At 40.5% G+C, this 21,474-nt stretch overlaps 1 protein-coding gene across 2 annotated transcripts in view; it reads right to left on the bottom strand.

Annotated features, from left to right (window-relative positions):
* Positions 1–21,474, bottom strand: part of NAA60 (N-alpha-acetyltransferase 60, NatF catalytic subunit) — a 54,895-nt gene that overhangs the window by 17,666 nt on the left and 15,755 nt on the right. For both annotated transcript variants that reach the window (XM_072603071.1, XM_072603082.1), the window contains exons 2-3: positions 8,922–9,037; positions 189–318 (exon numbers count right to left, since the gene is read on the bottom strand). In XM_072603071.1, coding sequence (XP_072459172.1) covers positions 189–318; positions 8,922–9,031 — 240 coding nt within the window. In that variant the 5' untranslated portion in view covers positions 9,032–9,037. The remainder of the gene's footprint in view (positions 1–188; positions 319–8,921; positions 9,038–21,474) is intronic.

Below are 21,474 nucleotides of genomic sequence, written 5' to 3'. Positions count from 1 at the left end.
CCAAGACTCTTTACCACTAGGGTGGCCAGCAGGTGATGAAATACTTCTAACCATACCAGCTTATGACAAATTGTTAATACTACTGAGAGAATGGAAGACATTCTCCTGTCCCAATTCCATACTCCCTCACTACTGGACAAAACAGAAAAATGGATTTTCTGAAGAGTCAAAAATACTCTTCTACTTACCTCTTTATGTACTTTTGTCCTACTTTTTATTTCAGCAACTATCATACCCACAATGGCTCCTCTGTAAGTTGCAGCAAGGGAAAAAAATTTCTTATTTGAAGTGATGTCACGATACCATGAGTCAGGGTACCTAGAGAGAGAACCCATCAAGGAGATTAGCAGTACTGGCAGGTCTGCACCTCCCCCCTGGACTACTGCAATAACTTGCTGGTGCATCTGCCTGCCACAAGGCTCTCCCCTCTCCAGTCCATCTTCCACTCAGCTGCCAAAGTTATCTTCCTAAAGCACAGGTCACCACCACCAGTCAATATTATAACTGATATCTCAAGAATCAATTATAAAATTGTCTATTAAACTTTCAGAGTCCTTCATAAACTGCCCCACTCCCCCCCAAACTTTTCCAGTATTTTTACACTTTATACTCCCCATCTTCTCTGCAATCCAGTGCAATCCTTGCTATGCCTCATACAAGACACCATCTCCCTACTTTGAGAATTTTCAAAGGCCTGGAATTTTCTCCCTCCTTATTCTGTGACTTCTGACTTCCCTAGCTTCCTTCAAGTACCAGCTAAAATTCCATCTTATACAAGAAGCCTTTCTGAAGCCCTCTTTAATGTTAGTGCCTTTCCTCTGAGATGATTTTCAATTCTTCTTGAATATTTCTTTTTTGTACATAGTTTGCATGCTGTGCCCCTCATTAGACTGTCAGCTCCTCAAGGGCTGGGGCTAATCTTTTGCCTTTGTCTCCTCAGTGCTTAGCACAGTGCCTGGCACACAGCAGACTCAGCAGTGTAATAAATGCTTCCTCACTAACTAGTGCATTTTAAGACAATATATAGTATGTTCACTGGGGAAATATGCTACTATTTCTCCCTCCTGTTTTTAAATAAGGATTATGCTGATTTATCAATCTTGCTGAATTAAACGATTAAACATTTTTCTGTGCCTTTCACTTATTCCATACCTAAACATCTCACATTTAATCAGTTGCCCAGTCAATAATGTTTCTAAATCTCTCTGAATACCAGTTCAATATCTGTTGCAGTCCTTCCTTTCTACTCTATGTTATTGAGGCCATACTCAAAACATTCAAATGGATTTGTGATCTCACTGAAATGGCTATTCCCTTCTGCCACACATCCACACCTGCCCATGCTGGGTCAGACTCTTGTACATGTTCTCTTCCAGAAGGAGTCTACCCAACGTGAGCTAACAAGGGCACTGGTAGAGCTCTGGGACTGTTCACTAACAGTTATTCCTCACTTTTTAAAAAAAATTCTTATTTATTTTTAGTTTTCAACATTCATTTCCCCAAGATTTTGAGTTCCAAATTTTCTCCCCATCTCTCCCCTCTGCCCGCCCCTAGATAGCATGCATTCTGATTACCCCTTTCCCCCAATTTGCCCTCCCTTCTATCACACCCCTCCCTTCTCTTATCCCCATTCCCTCTATTTTCTTGGAGGCCAAGATAGATGTCTATACCCCATTGCCTGTATATCTTATTTCCTAGTTGCATGTAAAAACAATTTTTAACATTCATTTTTAAAATTTTGAGTTCCAACTTCTCTCCCTTCCTCCCTCCCCACCCATCTCCACTGAGAAGGCAAGCAATTCAATTATACATGTGTAGTTATGCAAAAGACTTCCATAAAAGTCATGTCTAAAGTCAGACAAACTGTATTTCCCTCCATCCTATCCTGTCCCCCATTTATTCTATTCTCTTTTGACCCTCTCCCTCCTCAAAAGTATTTAATTCTAATTACTCCCTCCTCCCACTTGCCCTCCCTTCTATCATCCTCCCATCCCACTTATCCCCTTCCCCCTACTTCCCTGTAGTGTAAGACAGATTTTCATAGCAAATTGAGTATGCATGCTATTCCCTCCTTTAGCCAAATGTGATGAGAGTAAGGTTCACTTTTTCCTTCTCACCTCCCCTCTCTTCCCTTCCATTTAAAAAGCTTTTTCTTGCCTCTTCTATGTGAAAGATTATTTGCCCCATTCTATTTTTCCCTTTCTCCTCCCAATACATTCCTCTCTCACAACTTAATTTTATTTTTTTAGATATTATCCCTTCCTATTCAACTCACCCTGTCTATATGTATATAATCCCTCCAACTACCCTAGTCCTGAGAAAAGTCTCAAGAGTTATAAATATTATCTTTTCATGTAGGAATGTAAACAGTTCAACTTTAGTAAGTCCTTTATGATTTCTCTTTCCTGTTTACCTTTTCATGCTTCTCTTGATTCTTGTATTTGAAAGTCACATTTTCTATTCAGCTCTAGTCTTTTCACCAAGAATGCTTCAAAGTCCTCTACTTCAATGAATGACCATGTTTTCCTCTGAAGTATTATACTCAGTTTTGCTGGATAGGTGATTCTTGGTTTTAATCCTTGGTCCTTTGAATTCTGGAATATCATATTCCAAGCCCTGTGATCCCTTAATGTAGAAGCTGCTAGATCTTGTGTTCTCCTGATTGTATTTCCACAATACTCAAATTGTTTCTTTCTGGCTGCTTGCTATATTTTCTCCTTGACCTGGGAGCTCTGGCATTTGGCTACAATATTCGTAGGAGTTTTCCTTTTGGAATCTCTTTCAGGAGGCAATTGATGGATTCTTTCAATATTTATTTTGCCCTCTGGTTCTAGACTATCAGGGCAGTTTTCCTTGATAATTTCTTGAAAGATGATGTCTAGGCTCTTTTTTGACCATGGCTTTCAGGTGGTCCTATAATTTTTAAAATGTCTCTTCTGGATCTATTTTCCAGGTCAGTTGTTTTTCCAAAGAGATATCTCACACTATTTACTATTTTTTCATTTCTTTGGTTTTGTTTTGAAATTTCTTCGTTTCTCATGACGTCATTAGCTTCCATCTGTTCCATTCTAATCTTTAAGGAATCATTTACTTCAGTAAGCTTCTGGATCTCCTTTTCCATCTGGCCAATTCTGCTTTTTAGGGCCGCCTTCTCTTCATTGGCTTTTTGGATTTCTTTTGTCACTTGGGTTAGTCTATTTTTTTAGTGTTATTTTCTTCAGCATTTTTTTTGGGTCTCCTTTAGCAAGCAGTTGACTCATTTTTCATAATTTTCTTGCATTACTCTCATTTCTCTTCCCAATTTTTGCTTTACTTCTCTTACTCAATTTTCAAAATCCTTAGTGAGCTCTTCCATGGCCTGAGACCAATTCATATTTTTCTTGGAGGCTTTGGATGGAGGAGCTTTGACTTTGTTGTTTTGTTTACATGTTTTGGTCTTCCTTGTCACCAAAGTAAGATTCAAAATTTGATTCTTTTTTTGGTTTTTGCTCATTTCCCCAGCCATTTACTTGACTTTTGAGCTCTTTGTCAAGGTAGATCTCTGCTTCCAGTGGTGGTGGGGGCTGAATTATCAACTGCTCAATTCCCCCACAATCTGTAGAGCTCCAGAAACAGTCCCTGTCTCAGCCCCTGCTGCTGCTGTGGCTACTGCAGGCTCTTCCACCCCCTTCCCTCTCTGCTGCCCTGGGGCTGGATCACTCCACTCTCCCACACTGGTCCCACAGGCTTTTTCCACTGACCTTCCAATTTGTCCTCGATGCTTTGGGTTTCTGAAGTCTGGAAACTGCCACAGATGCAAGAGATTCAGTCTCTCCAACACCTGCTCAGGTCCTGTCTATGCCAGCATGGGTCACACTGGCCTGCACCCTGCCCTCTGCATGGCTCAACAGACATTTCCCAGCAACCTTCCAGGCTGTCTTGGGCTGGAGATTTGGTTCACTCCATCATTCTGTGGGTTCTGCAATTCCAGAATTTGTGTAGAGCCATTTTTTACAAGTATTTGGCAGCACCGAGCTGGGCTTGAGGGCAGTGCTCTAGAAAGTGTGTGCTATTACTCTGCCATCTTGGCTCCGCCTCTATTCCTCACTTTTCATACATGCCCAGTTCATTTTTTTCATTATACATTTTTTTTTGGTGACTTCCTTATTCCAGTTTTTCTCTGAAGTTTTTTATGTTATATATCACAGACTGCTCACCCCCACTGCGTTTTTCCATGCATTCTCTGAGACTCATTTTTATTTCCTGGATACTACAATATAACATGATTTAGCAGTCCAAAACCAATGCTACATGAATGTAATGGAATATTACTGAACAGCAAGAAACTGTTCATGAAAGACTCAGAGAAGCAAAGGAAGACTTTTATGAACTGGTACAGAAGGAAGAAAATATCAGGAAAACAATATATACAACGACTACAACAATACAAACAAAAGAACAACAACCCCGCTGCTACAATGGCCAAGCTCTGCCCTGGAGAAGAAATGAAAAACACGCCACTCTTTGAAGAGGTGGGGACTACAGGTGCTGTATAGTGCACACACTGTCAAACTCAGTTGAGGTATGGGTTAGTTTTGCTGAAGTGCTTTTTCCCCCTTTTTCTCTTTTATTCTTGGTTATAAAGGATGACTATGAAGGAGAGCACAGATGAGATGGATTATATTAGTAAATATATTAACAAGGTGTTTTTTTAAAAGGTGGGCCTTTGTTTCTTGGAGCAGTTTGGTACCATTAAAAAAGCTAAGCAATTTCCTGAAAGCAATAATCTAACCCATTTCTTCCTCCTGTTTAAATCTGGGCCTAATTCACTGTCTGTTCGCACTATCTGTACAAGACATACCCACACATAACACACACAACACAAACAACATGTGCCCCCACCCACCCGCTCCCCCCAACTACCACCACCACCTCTACCACACTGATACACAAACTCTAAAGGCTGCCTACTGAGCTGCACATCATAATCTGGGCCACAGGCACTCTTTACTCCTTTGACTATACAGCCAGGCCAAATTCTTTTGAACAATTACAAATCGGGTGTGGGAGGTTCTGCGGTGTTTTAGCATTGTGCAACTAGCACAATGACTACAAACAGGTGCATCTGGAAGAACTCAACATCTATAGGCAATCTCTCTCTTCCATTTGGACTTTGAGCTATATCTCCTCCATGACTAATAGTGGTAAACACCTTTGCCCTCCCTTAGTCATGGCTTCCGTGATATTAATGAAAAAGGCAGGGCGGATGGTGGCTCCACTGAATAAGCTTCTCTCTTATCATAGCAGCTTTCCTGGAGCTTTGAGCAATTTTTCCATATGCACAGATGATATCCAGTTGAAGAGTCTTTTTAAGGTGGCATTTTACTCTATTAAATCAAATACATTTTGAATAATAAACAATCAGCATAGCAGAATCTTCTATTCTTTCAGCTAATTGTGTAACAGAATAGATGTGGTTCACAGGTGTTTTTTAATGCAATAATCCATGTCTTAGGCACTGCTTTTGTTGTTGTTAAGTCGTTTCAGTTGGGTCTGACACTGTGACCCCACCTGTGGTTTACTTGGCAAAGATACTAGAGTGGTTTGCCATTTCCTTCTCCAGCTCATTTTACAAATAAGGAAACTGAAGCAAACAGTTACTGAGGGTCACACAGTTACTAAGTATCCGAGGCCACATTTGAACTCAGGTCTTCCTTATTCCACAGGCACTCTATCCACTGTACCACTTAGCTGCTTCCTCTCCTTACTGTTTCAGCTTTCTTTTGTGTGTTCTCTTCTCCCTTTAGATTATAAGCTCCCTGAGGGCAAGGCCTATCTTTTTCCATATATTTATATCCCCAGGGTTTGGCACAGTGCCCAACACAAAGAGGTGCAGTTTTCTGACGACTGACTCTATCACCCAGCTTTTGAAGAGACTTCTCCAAGGATTTTAAAAAGCGCTTTAGAGATATATTATTTTTTAATATATTCAATCTTACTAAGAAGGAGGTTTTAAATGTTTCCACACTGCATATACTAAGTTTTGCTGTGGACATAATTCTGGGTTCACTGACTGTGTTCATTTTCATTTCTAGCCTCTCTGGTCCTCTCCAAATCATCCTTCACAAAGTTGCCAGACTAATCTGGCACAGCTCTGATTGTGTCATCTCAAGTCAAAACTCTTCAGCCTCCTTCCTGCCCACTGAATACAAGTCAAACTCCCTGGTGAGGTATTCAGTTGGTCTCCCTGCACATGGGCAGCACACTAGCTTTCCAAGTTTTAGCTCATACTACTTTGGTCCTCCAAACTGCACTATTCACCATCTTCCACCTATACATGTACCGGCTTTCCTGCCTCCACATTCCTAATACTCAGGACACTACCCCTTCCGTATCTTTGCCCACTGAAGGCCTACTTGTTCAAGTCCCAGTTCAAATGCTACCTTGTCCAATCTTACATACCACTTTACTCACATCTCTTATATAGTTCTCATTTATTAATCTACCTCACAGTCATATGTATATGTGCCCTATCTCCCCTAACTCCATAATGCCAAGGATTGTGTCTCATCTATATCAGGTACTAGTTAAGGTGCTGTCTATGCAGTGGGCACGTAATAAATGACTCTTCTTGAATTTAATGGGGAACATTCCATTATATCACCACCTGCCTTTGAGTAAGGCCCATATTGCGGTATCAGGTAATTAAGACTGTTCAAGAGTTTCTGTGCTTGTCACACCCTCCACACCCAAGTACATGACAGTCATTATCTCTAATGAGTTTGTCTCTATACCAAAGGTACAGGAGAACGGCAGATTAAAATAAAACTGTAAGCTTTGATATTTTTTGTCCTTCCTCAAAGAACGTGCCCTTGACAAGAGCTTAACAAATGTTGGATTTTGTTGGATAAATTTCCTGCTGAATAGTTGTCCCAAATTTGTTAAGTTATTCCCTGTTAACAGGCAGGGACCCAAATGCCAGATATCTGACTATATCCACTGGTCTCTGAATCTTCCCCAATAAGAGGTTAAGATTTAGTTGCAGGCAGCACTAAAAGGGGCAAAGTCTTGGACCTGGACTCAGAGGACCTGAGTTCAAGTCGCACTCACTTGTGTGACCTCGTTCCACTCATCTGTGTCCTGGAGTTGTAGCATCAGCACCACAGGGGGCTCAGGGAGTGGGAATGAGAAATAAGAAGCAACCTGTCCCTCATCCAGATGAATGATACTGCATCTTTAGAGGTCTTTGTAAAAGGACCACATAAAGACAGTCCAACATTGAAGAATTAGAGAAACAGCTTGGCAGCAAAATGTAGTCATTAGCTGGCACTGGTTACATGCCCCTTCTAGGTAGATGGGAGTGTGAGCTATCTTAGAAATGTGGGTAGAGTACCCCATCAAGAGTGAGTCACAGTCAAGGAAAGGTTTCAGAGAGTTACTGGAAAGAGATGATTCAAAAGATGTTTAAATGTCTTCAACCTGGCATTGCACAACTATGCTACAAACAAACTAGCCTATATGACACATTCCTCTGGGTGCAGCTCAAACTTTTCAGACCTTTGATGTACACCATTTGCCACACCTGGAATGCCTAGGCTTCCCCCACAGATATTCTCAACCTCCAAGACTCAGTTCACTGACCTCCTCTCTTCCACAAAGCCTTTCCTGACTCCCAAAGAATTGGCACCTCTTGGCTTTAGTCAGGGGTCCTAGAAGTATAATTGGGGGTGGGGTGGGTATTTCTCTTAGGAAATTTTTAAGGGATACAATATACAAAGGGGAAGATAAACATTTATTAAGCATGTGTCAAGCACTGTGCTAAAGTACTTTACAAATATGTCAAAAGAAGAGTGGACTGGGAGTTGGGAAAACTGTGTTTAAGTTTCAGTTCTGTCACTAACTAGTTATGTGATTAGGAGTTAATCACTTCTCCAGAACTCAGTTTCCCCTCCTGAAAAAACGAGGGGTTAGGCTAGATCAGGGGCTCTAAGCCTGTGAACTTTTTTGCTTTAAAAAAAATATTTTGACAACTACAATTCAATGTAATTGGTTTCCTTTGTAATTATATATACATATATATGTATATATATATATTTTTGAGCATTTTCAAACACTGTTCTGAGAAGAGGTGCATAGGTCTCAGTCCACCAGCTTGTCAAGTAGTCCAGGACCCAAAACAGGCCAAGAACTTCCGAACTAGGTGATCTCTAAGGTCCCTACGGGTCCTGACAATCTATGCTCTTTAATCAAGGCCTGTTCTGTTGGGATTGGAAGCTCAATTCCATGTGGACAGTCTCGGGCGGCTAAAGGTGGGAGCTTCTAAATCTTAGAGCTCTCACGAGACCCCCCCAGGAAACGGCAGGGAATCGAGGTGAACCGAGCTATCTCGAGTAATTCCGCCTCTTCCCGTGAGAAAAGTGATGGGAGAGAGATCTCCCCGCCCTCGAGATTGTCCCGGATCTGGGCACACCTAGTTACCTAACAGCACGGTATTCAGATGCAAACTATGCGGCTGAAGGTTAAGTAGGATTGACGAAGCCTGAAAGCTCTCTTAGCACGTGAGGAGCCAAGAGGACAGTAGGCTCCGCTTTTCTTCTTTCCTCTCTCCCCTCCCCCTCTCTCCCCGCTTGTACTTCTACTTCCAATCCCTTAAGATCCTAGCCTCCTTAGGAAATCTCCCCCTCTTCCTCCTAAGGAAGACCCCCCTGCACTTGTAACCGAGACCCTGAAATAAAGCTCAACCCTTGTTCGACTCTGGAACGTCCTTTCTCTCATATGAGCATCCGGTTTTGGCCAACCGAAGACCTCGGAGGTGAGGTAAAAAGACTCGGGTAGCCCACACAGGCCTCTAGGCCTGGCACTGTTCTAGTGTTGTGTGCCTCCCAAATTCCTTCTAATTTATAGACCCGAAGAATGGGATTATAAATTCAGATTTTACTTACTCAATTGGGAACCAGTCACCACAGAGCTGCTTCACTGTGTCTATGTCATCGTGGCAAAGAAGACGTAGGTTGACCTCACTAAGTGCACTGGAGGGCACCTCCTCTGTCATTCACGCCTGGAATTAAAGGACAATACATTAGGAAGGGAGTACTTAGTCCATAATACCGTTACTTAACTCTTCCCTACCTCTTGTTTTCTTTAAGACTTTTTAAACAGCTTCATACTTATTTACCCCTTTTGATTACCCTGAGAAATAGATGTATATCATCTCCATTTTATAGATGAGCAAACTGAGGCTTTGGACAGAAATTGGTTAAAGTCACAAAGCCAATTAGTAGTGAGACTGGAATCCAGATTTCCTGCCTCTTAAAGCCTAGTTCTGTGTTCTTTCTCACTATTATAGGGGCTGGGAACCATGGTCACAGTCATCTCATCTTTCCTAGTGATTTTACTTAGCCCAAATAAAAGCCTTGGCTAGCTTTAGCTCATATTTCTAGATGGCATATTGGTGTGAATAAAGACTACATCCCATCCCCCTAACACTGGTTTATCTAAAACCTCAGTGTGTCCTAAAATCTGTTATACATATATTATACATATACATACATACACATGCAGAGTGCCTGACACATAGTTAAGCACTTAATAAGTATTTATTGACTTGATTATATTTGTATACACACACACATAAAATATGGTAAAGTTCAGATTCAAAACCAGGTTTTTTTTTAACTGTAAGTACAATGAATGCTCTTTTAAGTATATACTTATAAACATATTTTTCTTTCACAAGGTTCTCATTTTGAGGGTGTGGCTTTTCTTCACTAGTATCAAGATGGTTCTCCTGGAACTTCCTCTGCTGTAGAATAAGTAAGGACAGATGAGTGTCCTCCAGATTCACCTCTAATCTTGTTGTATTTTACAAAAAGGTTAAGAGACAACAAGAAGAAGCAGCAACCGCGGAAGCTGAGAAGCCTATCAAGTTCTGAAGAGCACGGAAATCCTTTCCAGGCCCCCAACAACACAGTGACTGCTGGGAAGAGAAACAGACTCAGCTCTCCACAGCTCAGACAAACAACTTCAAAGTCAGCACAACAGCCCCAGGCAGGAAAGAGGGACGGCACTTGCAGGATTTCCAAGTGAATTAGAGCTGATTTTATATTTTAAGAGATTGATTTCAGTCCAGTAAGTCCCAAGATCTCAACCCTGACAACTAAGAGATGAGGGCCCTCAAACAAAATTTTCCATGGAAAACAAATACCACTCTCCCAAGTTAGACTACTTCCCCAAGTTAACATCATATGTTTTCAATCAGTGAAGTCCACATAATCTAGGTCAGTCATGAAGCAGCCACCCCTAGTGTGTTACATAAAGCAGGAAACTGTGTTGTTTTAACCAAAGATAGAATGTAGATCTTGCTTCCCTTTTAAGAGATAGGACAAGGCAAGAAAATAGTGGTCAGGAAGGCTACAGGTGGGAGACCTACAGAAAACATTCTCTCAGAAACCTTTATCTATTCCTCATTACTTATGGGATAAAGTAAAAATTCTTGACCCTTGCATTTAAGGCCCTCCTCAACCTGCTTCAGCTCTAGCTGTCCAGTCTTTTCTCAGACAACTTCTACTTCACAGAATGTCCATTTCAACCAATCTAGATAACTTTCCATCCCCCATTTTCATCTTGTGCTATATCTCAGAGAAGGAGTAGGGTGGGGTACTATTGCTGAGAAAGTCACAAATAATAAAAGAGAGCCAGGACTTTCAGCTCAGTCAAGTGTATTTCCGATTAAGCCACACCCCTCAATGCAAAGTTATTTCAGGCCATCAAAAACAAAAAAAATCTGTTTATCACATACCTAACCAAAATTTATGTTCCACTTTGCTATGGAAAGCATTTGGAAACTGAGTTTTTGATCCAATTTTCTTTTAATAAACGATTCTTAGGTCAACAAGTCCATAACAATTTCCAAAACACAGGATAAAAGAACTGGAGTGGAAAGAGACCTCAGAGACCATCCAGTCAATCAATCAACAAGCTTTGGTTAAGCAATGACTACACGATGGACATACTAGGTACTGGGAATACAAACACAAAAAACTCTAGCAGTCCCCACCCAGAAGAAGCTTCCATTCCAATAGAGAAAGCAACATGTATGCATGCAAGTGAATAGAAAATATATTCAAAGTAAATACAAGGTAATTTGTCTTACTCCTACAATTTACAAAAAAGGAAAGTGAGCCCACACACACACCCCAGAAAGTTAAGTGATTTGTAACTTGAGGTTAGGTCTTGTGACTCCAAGTTGTGAGAAATAGGTTTCCTCATCCCTAAAACCTGGCCCACCCTCATATGTCAATATTACGAGGATGCCTTTTCTCCCTCTATTGATTAATCTCGTCACCTCTGACCAGGTTGATACGATTCTTTTCCATCAGATCAAAACACTAGCCTAAACCCTTGTCTTTTCCCTTCAGGTTCCCATTATTGATGTGTTTATAACTCACAAACCCCTGAATAACTGATTTGGTAATTTATAAAGTTTCCTGAAGATGAAAAGAAACTGCCACTATTCAAATAAACTCCCTCTAGAAGCTACTCAAGTTATTATGTCTTGGCGTTATTACAGTCTAAAAGAGCACAAAAGCACTTAAGGCTAAGCTTTCAGAAAGCTATTTAGAGAAGTCAGCAGTTATTCTTCATCACCACTCTGCTGCCAGGGGTCCTCACCATAAATCTTCTGGCCTTGTTCTGGTCCTCAAAGCCCACAAGTGATCTACTAGGTCAGTTATAAAAGAAACAAAACTGGACCCAGGCTGGTCAGAGTCCCTTTTCCTGGCCATTATCCTTCTCTTAATGCAGCCTAAAATCACAGCCACTGTTGCTTCTCATTGGTCTTTCAGTCTATTAAAACCTTCCAATCTCCTTCACCACCTGGCTGCACACCCATATCTTGTACTTGTGAAGTTGACCTTTTGAACCCAAAGTATAAGACTTGAAAGTATGCTTATTAAATTTATCTCATTAGAGTCATTACCTGATGAAGCTGTTTTCAATCCTGACCATCATCTGCAGCCTTAACTATCCCTCCTAATTTGTCACATGCAAGTTCAGTTAGCATACCATCCATGCTTTTGTCCAAATCACTGATAACAGTATGACAGAACAGTACAGGTCAGATTCCTGGGACATACCACTCCATAGAATGGAAAGTGATAAGTTCATTGTCCACAGCACATCTGGAGTACCATGGTTAGTTGTGCACAACATAGTTAGAGGGATACTGATAAACTAGACAGAGTCCAGATGAGCACAATAAAGATGAAAAAGATTACAATTGTGTCATGAAAAATGCAACACACAAAAGTTGCAAATAAGGCAAACTTAGCCTTAATATAAGGAAAAGCTTTTTGAGAAGTAGAACTGTCCAAAAGCAAAATGGGCTGCCTTCAGAAGTAATGGAAAGATCTCCTCGAAGTTAACATTTGAAACAATGTCTAGATGACACCTGCTTCTGAGTATCACTTATAGTAATGTTACTATTACTCCCGATCTCTCATGCCCCATATCCAAACTGTTGCCAAGGGCTGTCAATTTCACCTTTGCAACAGCTCCTGAACACACCCCTTTCTTTCCTCTCCCACTGCCACCACTCCAGTGCAGGCCCCAGTGACCTCCCAGTCACACCTCTCCCTAACTCCAGTCCATCCTCCATTCTGCTGCCAAAGAAATTTTTCTTAAAGTGTAGGTCAGATCATGCCATTCCTTACTCAAACTCCAATGGCTCCCTATTATCTCCAAGATCAAATACAAAATCATCTGTTCGGTGTTGAAAGCCCTTCATAACCTAGAACCCAGCTCCATCTTTCGGATCTTCTTACACTTTAATGCCTGACATTGGACTCCTTGCTATTAGTTGAACAAGACACTCCATCCCTCAGTTCTGGGCATTTTCCCTGGCTGACCCCTACACCTGGAATACTCTCCCCCTCACCTCTCCTTTCTGGCTCCCTTCAAGTCCCAGCTAAAATCCTATCTTCTACAAGAAGCCTAATCTGATCCCCCTTAATTCTAATGTCTTCCCTCTGTTGATTATCTTGGACACAGCTTGTTTGTATGGTGTCTCCCCCATTAGATTGTGAAATCTTTTAGGGCAGGGACTTTGACATTTTTTTGTATGTCCAGCACTTAGCACAGTGCCTGCCACAGCATCCTTCATCATATCTCATGTACTTTATACTCCTCTTATGTATGTACAAGGCTCTCCACATATAGGTGTTTAATAAACATTCAAGTCAAAGAAACAACGTTTTTATTAATTACAATAGGAATGGTCACACTCTGCCAATTAATCAGCCAGTTCCTGGGAAACTTGACCCGTAAACAAGAATGACATTTGTAAGGAATAACAGGATGTCTTTGAGGGATGGATATACCTAAGGTTTAAAATAAATATCAGATTGGGGCTCTCTCCCTACTTAGAACTCTGTTGGACAATCTTATCAAGAATAACTTACTGTTAAGAATGTTTACTAACTGACTTGCCAAATGCAGTATTTCCATCTCATATAGCTTTTGAATAGAATATCCTCCATGCTTGAAATGCACACCTTTCTCACTTCCATATCTTAGAATCCCTCACTCAAGTGCCATCTCCTGTACTAGACCATTCTTGAGCCCTACTAGTTAGGGGCCTTCCTCCCCTCTCCTCAAGGTACTTGGTATATATTTTATATTTATCTGTGTACATTTTTTCCTTGGTAGAACATGGGCTTCTTAAGGGCAGAGACTATCTTTTGACTTTTATCTCCACAGCCTTGATGAGTGCCTGGCATATAGTAGATTACTTAATAAAATCTCGCTGAAACAATGAATTTATACAGGTTATTGTTATTTCCAAAATACTTTCCTCATAACAAACTCTATTAGACTGCAAATTTTTTCAGCCTCATTTTATGGAAAATGAAAAAAACAAACGTTGGGGGCCATTCTGTGACTTGCCCAAGATTATACAGCTGGTAAGTAACAGGTATAGGATTTCAACCCAGGTTTTTTGACTTCAAGTCCTGCACTCTATAATGTATCATGCTGCACTAGCATACTTAAAAAATGAAAACTGGAATTTGGTGGGGGAAGGGAAAGAAGGTAAGATTTAGTTTTGCTCTCCGCAAAGGGGAAAATATCTAAGGAAGGAAGCCTGGAGAAAAGGAAAAAGAGGCCAAAACCTGAGCTCATTTTTATCTTGGAAAGGCAATACAGGAAGGTCAAAGATCTGCTGAGCTGGAGGCCTTCTTGAATTCGTCATGTTCCAGTAGTTTCCAATTCTAACCACAGCACCAGTGCACTATTCTGCAGACATGGATCTCTCAGCAGGTTGTACACATTAATCCCAGGAACTTTTATCCTTTACTGGTGGTATATTTCTTTAGTCATCAACTTAGAGGAAACTGAAACTGGTGGGTCTGGGACCAGCAGGAGAGAGCTACACATTTCTTTTGGTCTTGATATATCTTGTGCATTATTTTGCAACAAGAGGTGGGCTGGCACCTCTCCAACCGAGTCTGGTCACTCTGTTCTGCTGGCATAGTTGCTCTTCCCCATAACAGAGTCCTACTGCCACCAAGGCTTTGCTCACACTACTTCCTATACCTAGAATTGCTCTTTTCCTCTGAGGACCATTTTCTCCACCTTCTAATAAACTACTCAACCTTTAATAAATTAGCAAATGCCAATTTCAATGTCATCTCTTTCAGAAAATCTTCTCTGACAGCCTCCTCACCATATACCCAAAATGAAAATAATTTCCCTCATTAGACCTCAGTGTATGTTATACTCCTCTTAAGTATGTACAATGCTCTCCACACAGTAGGTGCCTAATAAATGTTCAAGCTTTTATTAATTTCAACAGGAATGATCAAACTTGCCAATTGGTCAGCCGATTTCTGGGAGACTGATTTGTAAACAATAATGCCATCTATAAACAATAATGTGAATTCTTTACAGGGATGGAAATACCAAAGGTTTCATATAAATGGCACTGGACTGAGGCCATCTCTTTTGATGTAGGACTCTGCTGGACAATCTTGTTAAGAACAAGCGTGCTTTGACCAGGAGTAGTGAAGGGTCTCAAGGAATACTTCTATCTAGCTCAGATTCAGTCCTAACAGATCGTCTTTTCAAGCACTATTACCAGAGAAGATATCACAGAATTTGATAATTGCAAAGGATCACAGAGATCAATGGACCCTGACCTTTAACATCATTCCTGAAAAGCAGTCATCCAGTTTTCACTTAAATATTACCATGGATAGGGCACTGATCATCACCTAAGGTAGTGAATTCATTTTTGGACAATCCTAGTTGGACAGTCCTTCCTTTTGTTGAACTGAATTCTCCTCATGGACTGTTCTTATTATTCATCACTGTATTAATTATTATTTTGTCTTGCACTTTATAGGTGATGAATTTGTTGAATTGGACAGTAATCATGCAACTCCTCTAAGCCATTACTCTCTAGACCAAACATTCCTAATTCCTTCAGTCAATCCACATATGGCACGGTTTAAAGTTCTCTCACTGGATCTCTCCCTATCCCTAAAAAGTGGCACTCAAGAATTAAACACTGGGCGGAGTCAAAATGGTGGAAGAGAAGGCCAGATCTGTTCTAGCTCTACCCCCATAGCCCACAAAATACCTGCAAAAATGACTCTAAACAAATTCTAGAGCAGCAGAAGCCATAAAACGACAGGGTGAAAGAGATTTCCAGCCCAAGACAGCCTGGAAAGCCAATAGGAAAGGTCTATCGCACTGGGCTCAAAGTGGAGCACAGCCCAGTCTTGGCAATGCAGCAGGGACAGGACTGGAGCAGGCTTCAGGGCATGGAATCACGGGCAGCAGCTGTGGTTCCCAGATTTCTCAACACACAAATGCCAAAGACAGCTTCAAAGGTCAGTGAGAAAGCTCATTCACCTGGGTGAGAGGGAAGCAAGGTCCAGTCCCAGCCCCAACGCAGCGGCAGCCATTTTTGGAATCCTCCGCCTAAAGACCCTGGGGGAATTGAGCAGCTGATCTGTCTCAGTTCTGAATGGCTATCCTGGGGTGAGGAGGAGCGCTGGATTGGTGGAGCTGGTGGTGGCTTTGGAGAGGGAATCCTATTTGCAGATCCTGAGCAGAAAAGCTTGTGGCTGTTCCCAGACCAGAGTGCAGGTCAGGAGAGGGGCACAGCCCTCTCTCTTGATTGTGTCACCTTGGAGGAACTGAGAACTTACAGGTCCCTAAAGTATATTCAAAAGTTAAGTAACTGAGTGGGAAAATGCCCAAAAAAGGGAAAAAAAGTAAGGCTAAAGAAAGTTGCTTTCTTGGCAAAAACATACTTCTTCTATCCTTTAGGATAAGGAAGAACAAAGCATACCATCAGATGAAGACATCAAAGTCAAGGCTTCTACATCCAAAACCTCCAAAAAAATATGCAATGGTCTCAGGCCATGGAAGAGCTCAAAAAGGATTTAGAAAATCAAGTAAGACAGGTGGAGGAAAAATTGGGAAGAGAAATGAGTGATGCAAGAAAATTATGAAAATCGAGTCAACAGCTTGCTAAAGGAGACCCCAAAAAATGCTGAAGAAAATAACATCTTTAAAAATAGACTAATCCGAATGGCAAAAAAGCTCCAAAAAGCCAATGAGGAGAAGAATGCTTTAAAAAGCAGAATTAGCCAAAAGAACTGAACACAATTTTCTAAATGCAGTTTCACTGTGACAGAGGACAGCATGACTGTAAACTCCTTCCTTGTGGACACTAAGTTTTCATGAATACATGTATATAGCTTGTTTTGGATGTATTTGTTTGCAGGTCTCCCCCATTTTATCGTAAGCTCCTTGAAGGCAGGGGCTGTCTCTTGCCTTTTTCGGTATACCCCAGGGCTTAGTGCAGTGTCTGGCACATAGTAGCACTTAATGAATGTTTACTAATAGTTTAAAAGACAGTTAAGAGTGTTGGACTTAGAAGACCTGAGTTTCAATCTAGTCTCGGATACTTACTAGCTGCATGATCCTGGAAAAGTTATTAATCTCCCTCAACCTATTTACACATCTGTAAAATTAGTATTATAATAGCACCTACTTCATTGGGTTATTGTAAGGATCAAGTGAGACAACATAAAATGGTACTGTGCGAAACTTAAAATGCTATATAATGCTATTAGTATTACTGTCATTATTATTAAAAAGTACATCTTACCACCACAGATAGTACCTAGGCTCATCATAGATGTCTGTCTCTCAACCAGAATCTACAGATACAGTCTACAGATTTAGGATCTGGATAGAAGTTTGGCCAGATGACTCCTTAGCTTCCTTTGAAGCCTTTGATTTTATCTAAATCACTCAACAAACATTTTTAGAGTGCCTCTCTATGTCCCAAGCATTGTGTTAGGAGTTAGAGATACAAAGATGAAAATGAAAGTCTCTGTCCTCAAGAAACTTACATTCTATCATGGGAGAGAACACACACATAGAGAAGAAACACCTGGTGATTTTGGAGAGGTCACTACCAGAGGGCTATTAAGAAAGGCTTCAGTAGAAGGTGGTATTTAAAGTGAATTGAAGAAACAAGGAATTCTAAAAGAAAGACTTGAGGAAGAATGAAATCCAAGCACAGAAAGAGGCCACTGCAAAGTAATGGAGAAGGTCAGAGGAGCAGCACTGGAACAGTCAACAGTCCGAAGGTCAGTTTGACTGGAGCAAACTATGTGGCAAGAGAAGTAATGTATAATAAAGCTGGAAAGGTTGGCTGGGGTCATGTTAAAGCTTATATTTGATCCTAAAGGCAATAGAGAGCACTAGATATGAGATGGTTAGATATGCACTAAATGTTGGTGACAGGTGAGCATGTCCTGTTTTCTGGCCTTTATGAATAAAAATTTTACTGCATCCTTGGGGACAAGTTTTTTTGACCTAAGGAAACAGTAATTATTTCATATTCAATACGCAAGAAAAAGAGTAGGCTTAAAAAAAAGTTATTTGTGGATCATCTTTCTCATCCCTATTAAAAGACTCTACATTTCCAGAGACCAGTTCTTTATTTAGACAACAGTCTTTGAACATTTAAAAATAGGAAACTGCCACATTTTACCAAGGGCTAGTCAACAAGACAAAAAAGGCAGTAGATTTTAAGTGACCAGTCTGTTAACAATTCCAAACTTGGTAAAAAACGCTCATGAAATTCTAATGACTAGTTATTACACAATGAAAATTATCAGGGCAATGGGGAAAACAGATAGGATGGGATGTGTGGAAAGAGAGCCAGAGGGTCTTGTACACAGAGTACTGAATTAGGAACTAAGAGACCAGGGTTCTAATTCCAGCTCTGTTAATATAACTCAATGTATGGCTCTGGGCAGTTCAGCTCTTTGGGCTCATGTCCTTATCTTTATGATATCTACAAAGCAGAATCCATCTTTAGCCATTTATGATTCTATGAGCTCATTAGAGGAGAGTTCAGCAAGTAGAGTTCAAAATCCCACTGAGCAAAGGAGGGAGCAGGGATTAAAAAAAAAAACAACAACTCTAAGATAAGGGCTTAAGTCAGTTTCAAGGTTAAGAAGTCTGGAAAAGAATCTATCATAGGGGAAGAGAAATAAACAGACAATATGTTTACTGGAAAGGGAGAGAGGAATCACCTTGGGGTTAGGCTCAAGACTTTCATGAGAAACTATGATTGTTCAAAAGATATGAACAGGTACTTTTCAGATGAAGAAATCAAAACTATCTATAGAGATAAGAAAAATTGCTCTAAATCATTATTGATTAGAGAAATGCAAATTAAAACAACTCTGAGGTACCACTTCTCACCTATCACACTAAGTAATATGACAGAAAAGGAAAATGATGGATACTAGAGGGGATGTGGGAAAACTGAGATACTAATGCACTGTTGGTGGAGCTGTGAACTGATCCAACCATCCTGGAGAGCATTTGGACCTATACCCAAAGGCCTATAAAACTGGGCATACCCTTTGATCCAAAAATACTACTCCTAGGTTTATATCCCAAAGAGATAAAAAAGGAGGGAGGGAGGGAAGGACCTACTTGTACAAGAAATATTTATAGCAGCTCCTTTTGTGGTGGCAAAGAAATAGAAATTGAGGGGATATCCATTAATTGGGGAATGGCTGAACAAGTTGTGGTATATGATTATAATGAAATATTATTGTGCTATAAGAAATGATGAACAGGATGATTTCAGAAAAGCCTGGAAAGACTTACACAAACTGATACAAAGTCTAGTTAGCAGAATCAGGAGAACGTTGTACAAAGTAACAGCAATACTGTACACCAATCAGCTTTCAATGACTTAGGTAGTCTCAGCAATACAATGAACCAAGCCAATTCCCAAGACTCATGATGAAAAATGCTATCCACTTCTAGAGAAAGAACTGATAGAATCTGAATGCAGATCAAAGCATACTGTTTTTCACTTTTTTCATATTGTTTTTTCTTTTAGGTCTGTCTTCTTTCGCAACATGACTAATATGTAAATGTTTTACATGATTGTACATGTATAACCTATATCAAATTACTATGGAGAAGTAAGGAAGGGAGGGAGAAAATTTGGATCTCAAAATTATTCTTAATGAATATTAAAAATTGTCTTTATATGTAACTGAGAAAAATAAAATGTTATAAAAAAATTTTTAGAAGAATCTGATTGTTTTGAAGGACTAGAGAGATTCAGTCCTAAGGCTGCTGGGCAGAAGGTATCCACATACAGGGAGAGAGAAGAATGACTTGCTTTGAATCTTGTACATGCTTTTTAGAGGCCTGAGAAATGGGGAAGAGTGGTAGATTTTGAGCCAGAGGACTTGTATTCAAATTCCACCCCTCACTCACTCTGTGGGACTCTGTATAAATCACCTGTCTTTAGGCCCTTGGTCTCAGGTTCCTCACCTATGAAATCAAGGAGTTGGATTACCTGCTCTATAAAGTCCCTTTCAATACTAAATCTATTATCCTTTTGTGCCTGGGTGACTAGTTCTTAACCATTCTCATTTCTTCTCCTCTCCCAGTTCTGTTCCTGACTTTTTGGACTTCTCTGCCATATCCCAGCAGGCTTCTCATCCTGAAAGATCCCTCTGCTCTGCTCCTGGGACACCCTCTTCCAATTGTCAAGTTATTCCCAGAATTTCCACTGTGAGAAAGTTCTAGGCCAGCCCTGCTTACTTCTTTATCCCTCTTTGCAGATGCATTCTTGACTACCCGACTTTTCCATACCTTTCATGAATATTTTCGCCCCTTCCCTTTTCAGTTCCATCTTTTACAATGCTGTCTTCCCTCCTTAGAATATAAGCTCAAGAAGGGCAGGGACTCTCTTTTTGCTTGTATTTGTATTTTCAGTACTTAACACAGGGCCTGGCACATAGTAAGTGGTTAATAAATGAATATTTGTTGCCTTGACTTTTTTGACTTAAAAGTCACTGATAGAACTCCTGAATCAGTGGCAGATATGTTAAGCATGGCTGAAGACAGGCCCCAAACTCTTTTTTTTTTTTTAACCTCACTCTCTTTCTAGACCCCTACATATATCTTCAGATTTGGTCAAATTTCCTTAACACTCCCCCTTTTGCTTTCCAGCTTTTGCTCACACTTAAAATCCCCTCTGCCTTTTTTAACACCTCTTGAAATCCTAGCCATTCAGTTCAAACGTTTAAACAACATCTGCTTTATAAAGAATACCAAGTACTGGAGTTTAAATAAGAAATGAGTCCCTGCTTCATGAAATTTATTTATAGAAATAAGTACAATACAAAACACACGACAAGTACATTAGATCAAGGAAAGGATCATGGAAAAGATGGCATGAATAGAACTTTCAAGTGTAAGTAGGAATTCAATCAAGAGGAAGGAGGGAAGGGCTATCACACATAAGAAACAGCATAAGAGAATTCCCAGAGGCAGGAAAGCACAGAACATGTGCAAAGGACAAACAGTATAGTTTGAAGTGGGGAGTATGTGCAAGGGTCAAATTAGGCTTGCAAAGCAGAGAGGGCCTTAAATGCCCGGCAAAAGAATCTAAACTTCACTTGGGAGGCAAAAGAAAGTCACTAAAGCCTTTTGGGAATGCCAGCTGGATTCTTCTCCAAACTTCACCTCAAAAGCCACCTTCCTACCCCGGAGAAACCTCCCTGAAGCATGGTCTCAGTCTGGTCAACCATTTTATGGGGTCCCCATCCATGTTCATTTAACACCCAGCTCAACTCACACTCTGGATTCCATCACCTCCTCTCCAGAAGTCTTGCCCGTTCATCTTTCCCCTCCTTCTAATTCTCTTTCTTCCCCCTCCTAGAATATAAGCTTCTTGAGGATGTGTACCCTCAGCACAGTTCCTGACACACAGTAAACACTTAATAAATTCTTCATCTAGAAGTCTACCACTCACCTCCTGACAAAAAGTGAATGTCTCAAGGTACAGAATGAGACATATTTTTTGGATGTGAATGATGTGGGAATTTGTTTTGCTTGACTATACATATTTATTACAAAGGTTTGGTTTTTCTTTCT

The sequence above is a fragment of the Notamacropus eugenii genome, chromosome 1, assembly GCF_028372415.1.
Source record: "Notamacropus eugenii isolate mMacEug1 chromosome 1, mMacEug1.pri_v2, whole genome shotgun sequence".
Lineage (NCBI taxonomy): Eukaryota > Metazoa > Chordata > Mammalia > Diprotodontia > Macropodidae > Notamacropus > Notamacropus eugenii.
The sequence above is the reverse complement of the archived record's forward strand: the minus strand, read 5'-3'. Positions and strand labels throughout refer to the sequence as shown.